The 18,274-nt window shown below is 47.1% G+C and overlaps 1 protein-coding gene and 1 long non-coding RNA gene across 6 annotated transcripts in view; one reads left to right on the top strand and one right to left on the bottom strand.

Moving 5' to 3' along the window:
- Positions 1-14,990, bottom strand: part of LOC112589210 (uncharacterized) — a 24,882-nt gene extending 9,892 nt beyond the window's left edge. Inside the window, exons 1-3 of the long non-coding RNA XR_003113362.1 lie at positions 14,435-14,990; positions 13,756-13,908; positions 9,156-9,276 (exon numbers count right to left, since the gene is read on the bottom strand). This is a non-coding gene — a long non-coding RNA (uncharacterized LOC112589210). The remainder of the gene's footprint in view (positions 1-9,155; positions 9,277-13,755; positions 13,909-14,434) is intronic.
- The window catches only part of sick (sickie), a 115,137-nt gene that overhangs the window by 57,133 nt on the left and 39,730 nt on the right, over positions 1-18,274 (top strand). For all 5 annotated transcript variants that reach the window (XM_025301551.1, XM_025301548.1, XM_025301549.1 and 2 more), the window contains 3 exons: positions 5,816-5,982; positions 15,007-15,172; positions 15,257-17,434. In XM_025301551.1, coding sequence (XP_025157336.1) covers positions 5,816-5,982; positions 15,007-15,172; positions 15,257-17,434 — 2,511 coding nt within the window. The remainder of the gene's footprint in view (positions 1-5,815; positions 5,983-15,006; positions 15,173-15,256; positions 17,435-18,274) is intronic.

An 18,274-nucleotide genomic window follows, 5' to 3' on the forward strand; every position in this document is an offset into this window, starting at 1 on the left:
GACGAGAATTGCCATGCCGCCGAGGACGATACGACAATGGCGAGAATTCATAGAATCGAAGATAAGAAGAGACAAGATGAAATATGCATGAGTTTTGGAGGTGAATTATTCAGCATCTAGCGAGAAAAAAGCACGTTGAGAGTGTTTTCGATTTCTCAGTTTGAGACGATCTTCCTTTGAAAGCATCGAAGTAGCGCATGGAATTTCAAGTTTCTAAAGAGACTCGCTTGTCTCGCGTTCAATGCATCGGATGCATCACAATCTCTACGGACTACAGACTAGAGAATAGAGCACATCTCTGGTCCAAATGGTGAATGCGATCATCGACAGAATCAAAACGAAACGAAAAATTATTATTATTATTATTATTATTATTATTATTATATAATAATAACGATCGCGAGACGAAGGAAACGAGCCGTGTCGATCGTGTAAAGTCGCGATTTTTCAAAAAGATATAATGACGAAAATAACTAGTAAAAATTTGTCAAACTCTTCCTCTCTCTAGCCGACGGAATAAAGATTATTAATACATTAATTATTCTGTTACTATTGACACATTGAAACGGACTTTTGTCATTTTTTGAATTGAAAAGGAAATAAACAAAGACAATAATAATGCAAAGCGAAAGGTGACTCCTGTCAACTATTCTCGTCAGTCAGGAGAGGCATCGGCTTTCTGCCTGCGAGAGATTTGAAGAGAAAAGGCAAAAAGAAAAAAGAAAGAAGGAAACACACGGGATAGAAACAGCGGGATCATGGGAAACAGCGGAAGCAGCGGGAGTGGCAACAGCAGCAGCAGGAAGGCACGAAGCTTGCCGAATTCACCGGAAGCTCACAGGTATCCCGGCATATATATCCCGGTATATTCCATCGAATTAACGCGTGAATTTAGAGGCAGTGCTTGCAAATTAGATCTAACACCGAAGGAGAAATATTCAATAAAGATGAAACAGAGACGATACCTTCTGCTCGATAAATATGCACAAGGGAAAAAGGAAGAAAATGAAGACACAGAAAATTCATTTTTACGCTTGTATCGCGAATCACGCGACATATTCGTATATCGTTTATCGTAAATGGGGGATTCTCGTATTTATATATTTCTCGCTTCTGATTTATCCCTATTCTTATATTTTATTCCGTCTCGGTTTTTATTCCATCGTTGCATCTCGATATGCGCCGACGAGAGAGAGAGAGAGAGAGAGAGAGAGAGAGAGAGAGAGAGAGAGAGAGAGAGAGAGAGAGAGAGAGAGAGAGAGAGAGAGAGAGAGAGTGAGAGAGAGAGAGAGAGAGAGAGAGAGAGAGAGAGAGAGAGAGAGAGAGAGAGAGAGAGAGAGAGAGAGTGAGAGAGAGAGTGAGAGAGAAAGAGAGGGAGGGAGAGAAACCGGTTATTCGGTATATATTTAGGATTTCCTGGATCGCGCTCGCTTGTCGCTACATGAGCGAGTCCTTCGACGAGAAAGATGGATATTAAAGGTTCTCTCTTTTCTCTCGCATCAATCTCCTTCAATTAGGTGTGATTTGCAAAGTTTTGCACTCCTCGCTCGGAGAGATACTTGGCTTTAACCATATAGCGAATATTGAGAAGCACGAGTATATGAAATAGCGTAAGCTTAATTCAAAATTTCCAAGACTCTTGCATAAAAATCGCAAATTCGCCAAACACGGTTTGCAAATGTTTCACACTTGGAAAGTGCTCAGACTCAGGCGCGTCGCTAAGATTCGCTAAACAGATCCGTTGAGCGATTCGAACACGTCGCGTTGACCAACCGCGACGGGTTGGATCGGTCTCAGAGGTGTCGAGGAAACTCGCGACCTGCGAAGCGAGATTCATGTCCCAACCGGTCCCCGAGCTCCCGTGGCGATCGGCCGAGCGGATCTGGTTTTGCATTTTTCCATTCTTGATATAGATCGGCGACCGACCGACTCACGTCGCTCTTCTTTCTCTCTCTTTTCCTCCCTCCCACTCCCTCTCCCCCTCTCTCTCTCTCTCTCTCTCTCTCTCTCTCTCTCGCTCGCTCGCTCTCTCGCGTTTTTCGTAGCATTGTACATTACTGTATGTTCTCTGATTTAGCCGCAAAACCAACAGGCATTTCGATGAGTGAGGATCACGACGCAATCGCGTCTTCGCGATTAATGACGCCATTCCTAGGTACTTTTGACAGAGATGGAAAAAATTAGCGACAAAAGATCTTGCAAAGCCTCTCATGCGGGGTGCGATTTTTCTCGCGAAGAATAGAGCTGCGATCGTTTGCGCAAGAAAGGACCTACCACACTAGAAGGAACACAAAATTGCACAAAAGCGCTTTGCGCTTATCAAGAGTATAGGAGAATAGGAGCCTTTGATTAAAGCAGCTTAAAGAATAATCGACCGAGTCGCAGAAAGCTGCGCATCGTTTTTCTTCTTTCCGTCTTTGGAAACGCACTGGAAAATTAGCCACTGACCAGTCCGTTCTGTGCGTGAGCCGGTCGAAATGTCGCATGAGTGCATAAAATTTAGACACGACTCGCCGCGCGGCGAACGGCCGCGTAACTTTTCCCAAGATTTCTGTAAATTACGAGATATTCGCGATTTCGCTCTGTCGTGACTCTTCGCGCACTCGAAATCGTAATAGACTTTATTTTGGAATGATTGACAGTTTTACCGTTTGGTTGGATTGATTTTTGCGACTTTGTACTTTACACGGACGGACGATTCGATTTGCCCCCAGTGTTCTTCCGTCTTCCTCCCTTTCGCCCTCTTCCTTTCTTTATTTAGCAAACGAGTTCAAAGACATTCGCGAGTCGAGAGTGAGTCAATGTTTTCGATGTGAATGACCGCAGAAATAGATCCTCGGGCGCGTTTCGCGATCGCACGATTCGCGGGCTAAATCCTGCGCGTGCTGACATTAGTGGAAACGAGACACACGGCCATGATAATCGTTGTCGTGAGAGAGAAACGGTGCGATCTAACGATTCGGATCACAATCGGACTCGAATTGAATGCGGTTTCGATGCGTACGTAAAAGACAAAGTGACAAGGAACTTGACCTGTGTGTAGAGACGTAGAGTCTAACAGCAATCCTGCAATCCCCCCCCCCCCACGCATATTGCATGTCACGCAATTTCCTTTCGAAATGTTTTAATTAAGCAATGACCTTTGCATTTGCCACGAACAAAGAGAGGCGTTTGATCGCGTTCCTTTCGAAGCGAAGATCCGGTCATTCCCTGAGAACTGACCGACCGACCGACCGACCGACCGACCGAGACCGAGCTGCGTTTTGCTCGCGTTCTCCTAGGAGATACTCGTCAAGTTCGTCGAACGCGTTGATTAATTAGAATGGGGCATTGTGCGCGACGGAGATGTTGCATCTGGGCGGAGCAGCAGGGTGGAGATCGCGGAACCGTTATGTATCGCGATTGTTTCGGCTTGCGAGGCGAAAGGCGAACCCGAACCAAATCTTTTCGGCTCGATTTGTTTTACTTGTATATATAATACATCCTTCTGCCCAACCCAACTCTAAACTTGCTCGTACAACACAGCCTCATTGTGTGAGGCCCGAGGACTCGCATTGCGAGTATACGCTCACGATACAATTAAATACCGGATTAATGTAATTATTACGTGTTGTGTCAATATACTACACGATGTATGATCGATGATGCGAACAACCGAGGGAAACGGCATCTCTCTGGCATGGAAGGATCTTGCCACGTATAACGGTACGCAATCCACGTCCTTGCGTGCGTATCGGCGATAAATGGTGGTCGAAGAATCACGATAATAACATCGCCTCGCGGGAAGAACAGCTCGTCGTTGTTCTTGCACGAAACGAACGTCAAGTACTTTTCTCTCTCTCTCTCTCTCTCTCTCTCTCTCTCTCTCTCTCTCTCCTCTCCTCTCCTCTCCTCTCCTCTCCTCTCCTCTCCTCTCCTCTCCTTTCCTCTCTCTCCCCCCCCTCTCGATTCTCTAAATTTATCTCGCGCGCTGCAACAAAACGCTCAGCTTCGGTGTATAACGTGGACTCTCTCTTTCTACTCGAATAAGATCCGACAATTGCTCGTAATACCCGGAATGAATTATCCGTTCCATTCCGCCCTATCCCCGTGGTCCTGTTTGAGAGCTGCCCCTTCGTTTTGGTCTTTGTTAACGAGACTGCTCGCGCGTGACGTACTCGCTCCGGACTGCCAATTTGTGGCGATTTATATCGGAGCGCGAGCCGCGACAATTTCAACAATCGTGGTGAATGAAAAAGGTATGTAATTATTATCGAAAATGATCAAAGTATCGCGAATAATACTTGATTGCAACTCACACTTTGAAATTGATACTCGCAAGAGTCGATGCGGTGTGTCAGCCTTTTTCTCAGACCTGTGTGGTATCATATCCACCACAGACAGATCTTCTGTTGCTTTTTTCCTTTCTTGATTTTAAGTTGACCAATGTTAATTGCCGACCAGTCGTCCGTCTCTCCCACCCAAACCCCTGTGCAGACCGTCGCGGGTCTCACAGTGGTTTTTCAAGACCGTCGCTGCATGAGATTCGGAAATGAATCTCAGCTCTGAAACGGCGACATTAGCCGAATACTTGTCGGGCAGTGTCGCGAGAATTCACCTCCGACGGCTCCTCCAGTTCTCAAATACTTTTCACTCGTATTATTTCTAAACTTGTATCGTCACTTGCATTATCCTTTGCAGTGTGACTGAGCATTTCTCGCGGTATCGCATATTTCAGTTTCAATGAAACGATAAAGTTGTTGACATTAACATGATTGAACGTAACACACTGGTTGGCACCGGTTTTGCAAAGTATCGTAGTAGAGCCGCTATGGAAAGGAAGAAAGCTAGAGCTAGAGCGCGCCCAAGAACGCGTTTTCTATATATCGACGACGGGATCTGTGAGCGGTGAGTGGTGCGCGTTTGAAAAGATTGCACCGCTTCGGTTGCCCGGCAATCGGCAATTAGAAGGAATGTCGTCCCACCGATACGCATCTCGTCGCTACTCGGCGCCGACCTAATACCGCGCTCTTGTTGCCCGAAGGCATCGACGGCATCGACGGCATCGAGGGGGGGAGAGTCAGCGGCTCTCTCGCTCGCTTGCTTTGCAACTGAATTACGTTATATGTTTGTATACCCTGAGAAATGCCGATCCAAGCGCGACCATGCGGTCTCCTATCCTCCTGGCTCCTCTTCCAAGAGGATGATGAAGATTTATGCATAAATATCAACTTCTCAACCGGAGGATTACGAACGGAGTTCGTAAGAACGATAAACGAGGAGGTCGCGCGCGCGCGACCGGCTTGGACGCTATAATAAAATCGGCGCTATAATGAAACGCACATCGAGCGAGATCACCGAAATGGAACCGAAAAGAATCGCTGACTGTATCGTAAATCATCAGCCAGGGACTGAATGAGACACGTGACATGGAACAGATTACTGTACTCGGTACGTGTGTGCGTAACCGAGAAATTCGATTCGAGTGTGAGCAATTTGCTCGCATAAGAAACCGTATCCGTATCCGGCGTTACACACTTTATCGAGCGTCGTGCAACGCGAGATTAATCAGACGTCGCGATAATAAGCGAGCCCCGGGCTCTCGCGTTTCCTCGCAAAAGCCGAACGCGCGACCACACGCGTGGGTGGGATAGGGACGGGTTTAATCCGTTGCCGATGCCGTTGTCGCATCAATGATGCGACATTGATCGAACGGAGCGTCGTATTATCATTGTATATCTCGTTTGCAACGAGACAGACAGTAGTTATCGGTAAAAGTGTAAGTGTTGCGACACTTGGACGAGTTGACGTGAGGATCTCGTCTCGTTTGCTTCAGATTGCCGTCGCCCTACAACAAGCAATCGTCAGGAGTTGGCGTTGGTGTTGGAGGTGGACCAGGGGGTGGCACGAGCATACCCCTGCCCGCGACTGTCGCCGCTACCAGAAGATGCCCTCCGGACAAAGTCAGACCGGCTCCGGCACCGACGCATCAGTCGCAGCTCGGTAAGTCTCGTCGATTATTTCCTCAACTTGCCATCGTTTCGCGCGACTTTCAAGTTTTGCGCTACGTGCGACGCGCATAAATTCAGGTATTTCTCGATAAGACAAATTTTTGTCTTCCAGCCAGCTTCTATTCGATTACATTGGTTCTCGCTAGATATTAATTAACCAATTATACATACATACATACGTACAGTATGAATGTATCTGTCCGAACGTAACGATTTCGCGTACGTTGGTGGGGGCGCGTCTCGCATACGTATGACAATATTACCTATCTACAAAAGGGAGGCTGAGGGGAGAGACTGTGGCGAGTGGGGGGTGTCTGCCATCCTTGCGAGGATGGGCTGGCACCCTATAGTTTATACTTTACTCTCAACTCCCACGGACTTGTACGGACCAGATGTACTCGGCCCGATTTACCGAGAGGTGCTCAACCAGGCCTCTCCTCCACGATTCGACCGCGATTCGATGGTGGTTAGATCGATCTTCTTAGAGAGGGTGACAAAACACTACACATTACAGCCTCTCATATGCCTTCATACGCCGGTTCGGAAAATTTCGCCTTGTTTTCCCTTCTCTTTTTCATCCCGGCGCGCGAAGCCGGCCGGCCGGCGAGTAGAAGCCAACCGAATATTAGAAAGATATTTAGCAAAACACATTCGCACGTACGCGCGCGCGTGTGTGTGTTCGCTTGGTGCGCGATACGCGCACGCTTTATCGATACAATGTTCTCCTCTTCGATTATCCTCGTTCGCTTTCTACTCGTAATGTAGTAAGGTTTTCCACCTACATTACAAGCCCCCTTAGCAAAGGGAAGTATCCGCACACCACCCCCTTCATCACTCGTTGAAGCGGTTGGGCACCTCTGCTCAGCTCCAAGGGGATGCTGTACCCTCTTTCACCACACTCTATATATCGTGACCGTATCAAAGCGCGCGTGTCCGTCTGGATACAGAATGCGCTCTCCGTTCGAAATAGACTTCCACGTCGTGCACAAACTAGCCAGCCATAATGCGTGTGCGCGCACGCATAAGCGAGCTCGTCATGCTTTACGATATTATTTTAGGACAGCCCTTTTTGCCGCTCGGCTATATCTGCCGTTCACCGCAGTTGACGGCCTAGACGAGAATCTTGTCTAGGCGTCTAGGTCAGGGCCTAGATCGATACGAATTAGAGATGTGATTCTCTCTCTCTCTCTCTCTCTCTCTCTCTCTCTCTCTCTCTCTCTCTCTCTCTCTCTCTCTCTCTCTCTCTCTCTCTTTAGTCTCTTGTTTCTTCGTTTCGTCACACGCTATTTTATTCAAGTTTTGTCTCTTGTCTGTTGCAATTTCTCCTTAATCCCCACAAATTCATTCATTTACTCGCTTCGAATATGCCGCGTTAACGACATCCGAATTCACCCGTCATTCTATGTTGTTCTTTTTTTCTTTTCTTTAAATTTATTTCATTGCTTCGCATTCATATATATTTTTTTTATTTTACTCTTTGGAACAACTTTGTTGTGTTGTTGCTATTTTTCTTTATTTTCTCTTATATAAACTGCAAATGTTTCCTAACAATATGCATATTTGGCAATTTAAAAAAATGTTTATGTGTGCGATGTACGCTCAACGAGTTTAATCGTTGGAGCACGTTTATCATATTGTTATTGCAGCTTCTAGGTAAACCGTTTGTTTTAATTTGTTTCAATTCAATCGGGCTTTAGACGGAATTACGCATGCCGCTCACGCATCGATCGATCTTCCTCCGCTTTGAACTTAACCCAATCCTCGTAATACTCTGAGGAACTTCCCGAAGAAATTTTCAGGGCGAGAGAAGAGAATACGGTATCCTGTATTAAAAGTTACCGTTAAAGTGTGCTACGGAAACACATCCTGAAAGATTACAGACAATAAAGCATAAAAATTCGCATCCGCCTAGGTAAATAGCACACTCGAGATCATTTCAGACACTCATTCACCACGTTATTCCTGAAGTTCCTTCTGCCGCAACGCGGCAACGCGGCATAGGAGCAAATCGAAATTGTTAAACAATTTCTATTCTACTTGGCAACATATTTCAAACTCAATGCAAGCTGAAACTTAAATATTTCGAAAATGTACGATTTGTCGAATTTCAATTCTATACGGAATTCAATTTAAAATACATCTGTTTTTGTTGTGTAAGCTCAATGATCTCACAGGAATCTTCTGAAAAAACCAGAGAAGATAAATAAAGGAAGAAAGTAGATAAAAGGAGAGAGAGAGAGAGAGAGAGAGAGAGAGAGAGAGAGGAGGAGAAAGAGAGAGAGAGAGAGAGAGAAAAGAAAAGAGTGTGATAAGAGGGATAGAGAGCAGGAAGGAAAATGAAGAACAAAGATAGAGAGACCGTTTCCACTATCCGTCAGCTTTGTTATAAACAGTCTTTTGTCCCATGCACGTGTGCAAAAAAGATAGAAAAGAGAAAGAAACGGAAGAGAGGAAGAGAAAGTGCGGAAAGATCGACGTTGAAGAGAGGACACCGGCAGAGGGTGATGAAAGAGCGACGAAGGGGGAGGACAGCGAGAGAAAATTAAAGTCGCGGAGCACACGTAAGACCTGCTGCACTCGGTCTTTAACCTCGAAACACCCGAGCCTCAGAGATTCTCAGTCCCTCTCCCCTCGGAAAAGAACTCTTATTCTTATACGCGAGAGAGAGAGAGAGAGAGAGAGAGAGAGAGATAGAGAGAGAGAGAGAGAGAGAGAGAGAGATAGAGAAATGATAATTTTTTATTTGATTTATCAGTTACCTAAATTTTTATTGCAAAAACGCTCTTAGAGCGATGACTCTGAAAAAATGTGACGAATTTTTCTCAAATTTCTAAGAAACGAATTGTTCTATCGCGAGTGTTGCAGAAACGCTCTTAGATTCTTACTGTCTCTCCACCTTATAAATATTCAATATTTCTAATTGCTTGTGGCAATGTAAGAATATATGTTTTTACCATATATATATATGTGTGTGTGTGTGTGTGTGTGTGTGGTAAAATATATCTCTTTTTTTTTTACTAACGGACCGATGAGATGTTACAATTTTGCACTAGCGGACAATGTATTGTCTGAGCACCGCTGAACGTCGACTTTCAGGGGCCCTTAAATCTTTCTCTTCTTGCTCCCTTCTTCCTTCATAGCTCCGTACGAGTTAAAAATACTCACCTACACATTCGAATACCGGTTTCGGTACAGGTTCTCAGAATCTGCCTCACTCTCGACGAGGCCGTTGCATTTGAAGCAGAGTCATTTGAAGCAGAGGGAAGCAGGGGGATGCTAGCTGAGTCTGAAAGAATTGTGAGAGAAAAACGATGGCACGACACAGAAAACGAGGTTTGGGAGGTTTGGGAAATTTTGCGGAAAAAGTGCGACGCGAGTGGATATTTTGCGAAAAATTACGCGCATGATCGAGGAACCATGAGAGATATGACTCGAGAGTATATAAATAAATTAACCTGTGGTTATTACTATAACACATGATGATTCATTTTCACAAGACTTTTCTTGAATCTCTTTTTCTTTTTGCTTCTACCCTCTCTCTTCTCTTTTGTCCAATTTAAGGCCCGATAACTTTAGTTGCGACGTTTCGTAGCGACAAAATATTATTACAACAGCATACCGTTATATATCAAGTCATCTGAATTGAACGTTTAAAGAGTCGGCATAGCAAATGCCAATATGAGGGGGCGGTGGCGGGGGGGGGGGGGGGATGATCTTGAAGTCTTCATCCTTAAAAGTTAAGGATGACATCTTAATTGACTTGAATTGCAACATGCATAAGCTGTAATTCATGGCTGATAGTGTTGTTTCGCTTAGTTTCTCGACATTGGTACTCTATCGGCAATTGTTCTCATTTATAAGCACTTGTCGTGACTCGTAATCCCCTGTCTGTCGATATGACTGACGATTGTCAAGTTGGAATTACATTGTACGAGTACGTATAGTACATACGGTACATACGAGCACGTACGACGCTAAATTGGCAATACCGACGTCGTCGACGATGTGTACGCACGAGGTATCGCCATGGATGGTGCATCGTATGTGGAAACCCCGTCACCGCGATACAAAGGTAGAAAAAGGTGGGCAAAGGGTGGACTGTGACGCAATAATGTCATATTGAGCTGACGCTACGTTGATCATACCGCGTATCGTGCATCGTAAATTTCGTTACAATTAATAATTTCTTTATAAATGGCGGAAACACTACATAGATAATTTATAATGTCGTATATCGTCGTGACGATAGAGAAGGACAAGCACTGTAGATAAGTGCAAATGCTCGCGAATCCGTGCGTTATCTAGACATTGGCAGGTTCGCGCCCATAGGATATTTTCACCCCTCGCGAGGACCTTACGCCCCATCCCGCCGAGAGGGGAGGAATCCGCTTTGTTCAAGGATGGAGAGAACTCTCCCTTTGTATGCCAGCTACGCGGTGTTTTCCACCCCCGACGATTTTCAGCCGTCACCGCCAGCCCTCGACCTCTCGCTAACGTCGCTACCACCGACCCATGAGTCGTCGTTGCATTCTCCGGACTCATATCTCTCGAGTCGACTCGGTTGCATTCGAAATCGTCCCTTGCATCTTCCTCAGTTTTTTCATATTGTACTTCGCTTCGCTTCACCTTCCTATCCTCGATATTATAATATCGACGTTATACCATATACATATCATTATCATTAATTTTTGTAAAATTTCTAATTCCAACGAGACACATGCCGGGAGGAAATCAATAGTGTTGGAGAATAAATGAATTAAGAAATAATAGAGGTTACCCCTTTCTGTGGGAGATATCCCTCGTATCCCTCGTGTATTTAAATCCCGTCTTAAACATCGCCAAACATCGAATCGCCAGGGGAGGAGAGGATCGAAACGACGAGCGAACAGAGAAGAGAGCTTTTCATCTGAGATAGTCTACGTAGAGCGGCTCGTATGAGTCATAACCTGCGGGACTTGCGTAGATCCCACGGGACGTCTGTGGGGATCCACGAATGTTGTAGGCTGAGGGGTGGGGCAGGAGGGTGAGGCAGTGTGAGGGATGTATCTCAAGCGCTAATTTTACGCACGTGCGTGAAGCAACTGAAAAGTGAAAGAGAAACAATCCCGTAGTAGTGAGAGACAAGTCGAAATTGAAGCGAGAGTTCTCGATTGCCATTCCCGACAAACACTCTTATATGATATTATCTCTGTGGGTATGCGAAGGCGTATTAATCGCGTATCCTCCCTCTCTCTCTCTCTCTCTCTCTCTCTCTCTCTCTCTCTCTCTCTCTCTCTCTCTCTCTCTCTCTCTCTCTCTCTCTCATACGTTGCTATCTTTCGTTTTACGCTCACTTTGCAACTGCAATATAAAAGGAACGAGGCACTAACTTCGTTAACGACTACGTGTAATAGCTTGTCCTCCCGTCCTCCCTTTCTCTCTCTCTCTCTCTCTCTCTCTCTCTCTCTCTCTCTCTCTCTCTCTCTCTCTCTCTCTGGTTGTGCTGGCTTGTGTTTGCGCGTAAGAAAATCTCGTTTCTTTTCCGTTCTCTCTTTCTCATTTGAAATGATATTAGTACAACGAAGAGGAGTATAACGTGGCGTGCGACGCAATAGTCCTTATTTCTTATATGACGAAATTATTATTTTTTATCTGAAAAATGCACTCCTCAATATCTCTTGATCGCACTTGATGTGAAAAGCACTTGATTGTGAAAAGCAATTGTTGAAATAACGCGAGATATTAATCGTTTGTTATCGCTCATGATTGTCGCGAAAAACTGCCAATGGGAAATTGGAAACGTCATCCGGGACATCCCGCAGCCCAAAGTGCTCATTCTGAATTAAGATTCGAGTGTCATATTTCGCTAGTTTGCTTTCTATCTATCTATCTATCTATCACGGATGCGTCACATCAGTCTTATAATCGCAGGATCGTAATCTAATTTCCGACTAATCGCCTAATCGAGACGAAGGAATCATCCCTCGCGCGAGGCACCGCGTGCCCATCAGCTTGGAAGCCCGAGGAAAAAGCAGTCGCACGATGCACAACACGTGTCGCGCGTGTCAGAGTCAACAGCTGTCGGTTCGACAGCTAGTCGATAGGTCCTTTTACCTCGAGAAAGGCCAGATCGAGCTTAGTCATGAAGGCCAAGGAAGCTTCTAAGAGCTCCTCTAATCTTCGACCAGAGCCTCTTTCTCGGGATACATCGGAGACGTAATTCAAACCTGAACCGCGTATCTCTGATCAGTCGTCCGCTCGTTTTCTACTGTCTGCTTATCTTTTTCGGCATAGCACAGATATCTGCCGCGCAATCCGTTATCCGATAGTAATTAATCCCAAGACGATAATAACGATCCAATTGTTATTATCGATTATCGATTCAACTGTGTGTGTGTGTGTGTGTGTGTGTGTGTGAATTTGTAAGAATATAATATATAATTACTAAGCATTGTACAGATTAATTGCCTTCAACATCAATGAATTTTCTAGTTTGATTTTAACTTGAATATCGAAAAATGTTCACTCGACAAGGTATTTCTTGCCTTACTTTCTCGTTCAATCGATACTGTTACTCTCTGCGCGATCGCTATATTGTATCGTTTCGTTGCATTATCACAGTGTTTATTTTGTCACGAGACGAACGCACATTTGTATTATCTTTATTCGTTTTATTTCTGTTTGCGAAACAAACGACTCGGTTGCGATAAGTGATCGTGAAGGAAAAGGGGGAATCGAAGTGACGCACACTCGATGTAAGAGGAAAGAAAGAGAGATGACCGCGCGTGTTTAACAACGTTTGAATATCGCTCGGGAAAAGATCGCGCTTATCGCTTATTTGTGCTGCATAAACGTTCTCTTGGGTTTGTGGTACTACGGTACTACGGAAACGTAGTGATAAAAGCTTCGAATAAATTTTTAGGCGACACGGAGTGAATATTGTCTTCCATTTTCGATGTGATCGAACATTGAATGAAATAAATACGATATACGTACGCGTAAAACGCGTAAATGCGTGCAATCGTTGAAATATTATCAAGTTGAAAATCAATCTTGGAGTGATATTTCATCGTTTGAAATTTATTTATTTATTTGCATAAATAATTTACTTTTCATCGACGACTCGGTCAAAATCCATGCTGGTGCATCGGTCATGGGAACCTGTTGACCATCGCTTTTGCATTCTCACGTGGGCCGATATTGTCTTATCTCGGGCGGAAGGAGCAATGAGAGAATAATGAAGGGGACATGAGAGCGAGTTGAACGTTGAACGTTAGTCCCGGTCAAGTGAACAAACGAGTGCGGTCGTTCTGGTAGAGGCTCTCGCGATAAAAGTTCTTTATAGAGACAGAGATAGTGCATTCTTTCAAACAGATTTCTTTCACAAAGGACATCGTTTGCAGATTGTCTATCTCGCCGCAAGAAATTTCTCAATAAGGTAAGATAATCAGCATCCTCTTTTTTTCTCAGGCCAGGAAATGCCTATGAATAAAACACGCGCGCACATCCAAATGGAATTAAAAAATCCTCTTTGAAGAGATCATTAATGAATTAGAACCTTCTCGCGAGAAAGAAAAGAATTTGTCGTGCATTGACTATTTTGTCAATTATGGACACAAAAATTAACGTAAAAATTCTTTCCAAGCTAAGGTTATCTCAAGCTAAGGTAACTCAAGTCTCGCACGTGTGTGTGTGTGTGTGTGTGTGTGCGTGTGCGTGTGAATTTCTTTATCAACGGAATATTAGCACGATCAAAGTGCCAAGAGCAACATTTATTTGATACTACCTTTTCCATCTCTTCCTTGCACGTGGCAGTCATTATTAACGTGTCAGATCGATCGATTGTGACTTGTGATGAATCATTGTCGAGAGACAGGCAACCGAATACCCGGTCACGTTTCAACTCCCTTAAGTCGCTTGTCTCCTTCCCTTGTGCGCACTGGAAAAAAGGAATCGAATTTATTACAACACGATCCGCGTGACTAGCCATTTTCAATGGAATCGCCTTTGAGTACATAAATTCGTGCGCGCGCGCGCGCGCGCTCGTTCTATTATAAAATAAAACTATGGTAGCGATGATACGCGCTGATGAAGAACAATCACGCGCAAAACTCGCAAAACTCGCGTTTGTGATTCGCGCGAAATGATCACAACTGCGAAAGATTCTGCAGGATTTGGGAGGAATGCGCTTTGAATATCAGCTCGTGATTTCTAGCCTGAGAGAATTCATTTAGCGACAAATTTGTTGACGCGAAAAATAATACTTGTAGCGCCATTTAGGAACAACTGAAGCTGAAAAGATTTTCAGCAACTTTGAGTTGAGGGGGCTAGTAATAGTAAATGGATGTTCACTCTTGAATTCTTCTCATCGGAAATCTCATCGGATGACTGATTCATTTGTGTCGTCGCGGCCATCGGCCATGTTCGTTGACTCGAGAATTGAAAGTTCTGCAGATTATACTCACTCTCGCCTCTCGAACTCGCCTCTCGAACTCTGCTCGTATATATACGCCTCGATGATTAATCGTGGATATATTTACGTTCCAAGAGCTCGCACTCAAATTGCACAGCGTCGATGCGGATTATTTGACAGAAACAACGTCTACGATTACTCTCGGAAACGGATCGGCCGTTGGCCAGCCGGTCGGCGGGCGGCAGCAGCAGCAACGGCGGGGGGTGGTGTGGATTAATCTTCTCGCTCTCGGTCTTCTCGCTAAACGCGCGCGCGCGGTTTATTTCGTCTGCGGTGCACAAAGTGCACCGTTGCACACGGCGGCGCTGCCGCTGCCGCTGCACAGTCGTACGACTGTGTGCGCTTAATGACACGGCCAGTCATCGTACATACATAGTAACGACAGTCGTTACCGACTTAGCGTTATTTTGCAGAAATTTTCCAAGAATTTTCAAACTTATCGCGCGACACTGTATCGCGCGACAAAGATTGCATCTGTTATTCGACGAAATTTACGAGAGATTAATAATCTCTCTTTCTCTCTCTCTCTCTCTCTCTCTCTTGGTATGGTTGCCTTCGCTTCAGGTGGTCTGAAACACGGAAGTGGTGGGGTGGGCAGCGCGAGCAGTTCCAGGAGCACCAGTCCCAGTCAGCAGCAGTCTCAGCAGTCTCAGCAGAGCGGTCTCTCCTTCATTCCGCAGCCCAGGAGCCAAAACTCGACGAACCGACAGCCGGCGGCTACGACACCGAGGTAAAGAGCTGCGTTGCCGGTAGATAGAGAAGATTTCTTCGTCGCGTGTTAACCGTCAACACACCCCACCGTCCTTTTTTGCAGCCCTCGAGCGTCCACGGTAGGACGACCCAACGGCAACGGTAGCGGCAGCGGCAGCGGCAGCGGCAGCGGCAACGGCAACGGCTCGAGGGCTCAACAGACCACCTCGCCTTATATCAGCGGGAACGCTGCGTCGGGAACGGTGCAACCCAACAAAAATTCCGTTCTGGACAAGTTCAAGCTCTTCAACAACAAGGAGAAGAATCAGGAGCGCGGCAAGGCCTCGTCGGGGGGGACGTCGAAACGCACGTCGAGTTCGTCCGGCTTCTCGTCGGCGCGGTCCGAACACTCGGACAGTTCGACCTCGTTGTGCGATCAGAGCAAGAGTCAGCAGCAGCAGCAGCAGCAGCAGCAGCAGCAGCAGCAAACCTGTCAAGAGTCGCCCAAGAGTCGTGCGCTCAAGTCGAAGCTACAGTCGGCTGCCAAATCGGCAAAACAGGCCAGTCCGAAAACAGGCAGGAAGGAACAGAGCAAGGCCCAGAGCAAGATCGCGCGCACGAAGGCGCCGTCGAGTTGCGTAACGGACAAGTTAACGGCGGCAGCGGCGGCGGCGGCGGCGGCGGCGGCGGCGGCAGCGGCGGCGGCGGCGGCGGCGGCGGCCGCTTACAACAATCCCGTCTCGCAGGAGCAAACGGATGGAGGAAGGTTTCCCGGCAAGGTGACCGCTAACAAGTTGCCAAGTGACAAAAAGGATCTTCAATCGGTGAAGCAACCGGCGGCTGCTGCTGCTGCTGCTGCGATGGCGCAACCTCAGAAGATCAATCCTTCCGTCTTGACGCCGCCTGGTAGACAAGTGAACGCTCAGGATAGCGGGAGAAACGCCGGGGCGAGGAGCGAACCGACGAAACCATCGCCGAGACCCAAGATGGAACTACCGGGAAAGATTCAGGCAGACCTGAAGCAGATTCAGCCGCAAAGCGTGAAACCGCTCCCGAATGGCTTGAACAAGGAGCTGATGATGCACAAGGCCATCCTGGCGAACACTAACGGCATTATCAAGCCGTCCGACCCGAGCGAGATGACGGCTCGCGAGAATGACACCTTGGATCACACTCTGAGTGTGATGAATCGGGCGAATCTGTCGGACGGCTGCAGGGACGTGGCTGCGGGGACCAAGCGGAAAGAGCCGGAAGCCGAGCACAGTCAGCCGAGGACCGTCGCTCCGGACGACGGTCTCTGCGCACCGTCCAAGATTGTCCGAGAATTGTCGAGCCGAGACAGAGCGACGACTCGCGAGGAAGAGATCGAGTCCGCGGACGAACTTCTCGGTGAGAAGAAAACTTCCCTGGCCGATCCGCCCGCGGATTCGCTACTGCTGCTCGATGAGAAATCGGAGCCGGATACCGATGAGAGAGCCGTCAGTCCTCCGCGCGGCGGCATCAATCTCAGCGTGAGTTTTGGCCTGAGCGGTAAGCCGCTTCAGGCCTCGAATTCGAATTCGAATTCGTGTCCGAGCGGTCCCGGTGGGCTCAGTCCAGGTTCCAGCATTCCCAAGCCCACCGCTCTGGTGAAGGGCACGTCGAAACCGCCCAAGGAGAGCTGCGTGGCCGGCGTGCCGACCCCGTGCAAGCCGAAATGCGACGCTCTCCATCGGAAGCTCGACCCGAGCACGGTGGCGATGGTGTCGCCGATGCCGAGTATCTCGGACTTAATGTCCGAGAGCTCGCACAGCAATTCCAACAGCACCGGTCAGAGCAATTCGAGCGACAGCAGCGTAATTTATAGACCTAGCAGCGAGAGCGGTAGCGAGATCAAGACGATACCCAATCGGAAGATCGACACCACGTTCGAACGGATGGAGAAGGTCCTGTCGGAAAGCTCGACCTGCGGTGGGTCTCTGGCGGACGACGAGGCCGAGATGACGGTGAAGCCCATGCAACCTCTTCTGCGCGGCTACACACCCGGTGCCCGCGGCTTGCAGACCTTACCGAGTCGCACCAGCACGGCCAGGCAATACACCGTTTTGCACTCGTCGTCGCATCACCACGTCGTCGGCCATCACGATTACGCCGATGTAGACGTCGCTTCTGGCTACTTGAGCGACGGCGAGGTGCTACGTGGAGGCGGCATGAACGTCGGCAACAGGACACTGTCGGATTTGTGCGACGGATACATGTCCGAGGGCGGTGCATCTTTGTACGCACGTAGGATCAATCCTTCCTACAGCCACGAGCACGACCGGTAAGTCCATCAGCTTGACTGGAGCTTGACTTGATAGTTTTCATGTTGTTTCTTTCTACAAAATTTGCAAAGTGTCGCGCGACCCATTAAAGCTTAGGCTTATGCCTCTCGATATTATTCAAAGGTTCCGAACCAACTGAACCAACACGCGAAACCAACAAAAGTCTAAGTCAATGTTGACTCCTTGATTAATAATACCTGACACGATATCGTAACAGCTATCAACATGATCATGATTATCTGGACTGGGACTGGAAGGGAACTTGCTGCGTCTACGTACGACGACGTACGTAGTATAGAAATATCATATAATAGATAGATCCTTCCCGTTGCCGGGAGAAGATTCTTTTTTGCAGTTGAACCGTTGGTCCATCGACGCGACGTATCGATCGCAGCACGCACGGCGTCGCGTCGCGTCGCGTCGCGTAAGTTCAGATTGTCGAATCACTTTTTATCGGATAAAAGCGAGAGAGAGAGAGAGAGAGAGAGAGAGAGAGAGAGAGAGAATGACGATAAATTAGCGCGTGGGCGACGTCGCGAGCACGCCGCGAGTATTGATCAAGAAAGCTCGGGGACCGGCCGAGCTTCGCGCGAGCTTTTCGGTGAAGAACCCGTCATCTTTGCCGAGTTGGAACGACAGGCTAAAAATCCGCGCATGGATCGATACACGAGGTGGCTTCCGCGAAGAACCTTTACTCTGGCTTCGCCTTCGTCTATCTCTAATCTCTAGTTTCGATACTGCTTGCGTCTGTTTGACTACTCAAGCTTCTACTCAGTCCATCCCACTCGCCAAACAAATTTGACTGTTTGCGAGGCCGATATTTCGAATCACGTACTTGC

This window comes from Harpegnathos saltator, unplaced genomic scaffold (genome assembly GCF_003227715.2).
Source record: "Harpegnathos saltator strain DR-91 unplaced genomic scaffold, Hsal_v8.6 scaffold429, whole genome shotgun sequence".
NCBI lineage: Eukaryota > Metazoa > Arthropoda > Insecta > Hymenoptera > Formicidae > Harpegnathos > Harpegnathos saltator.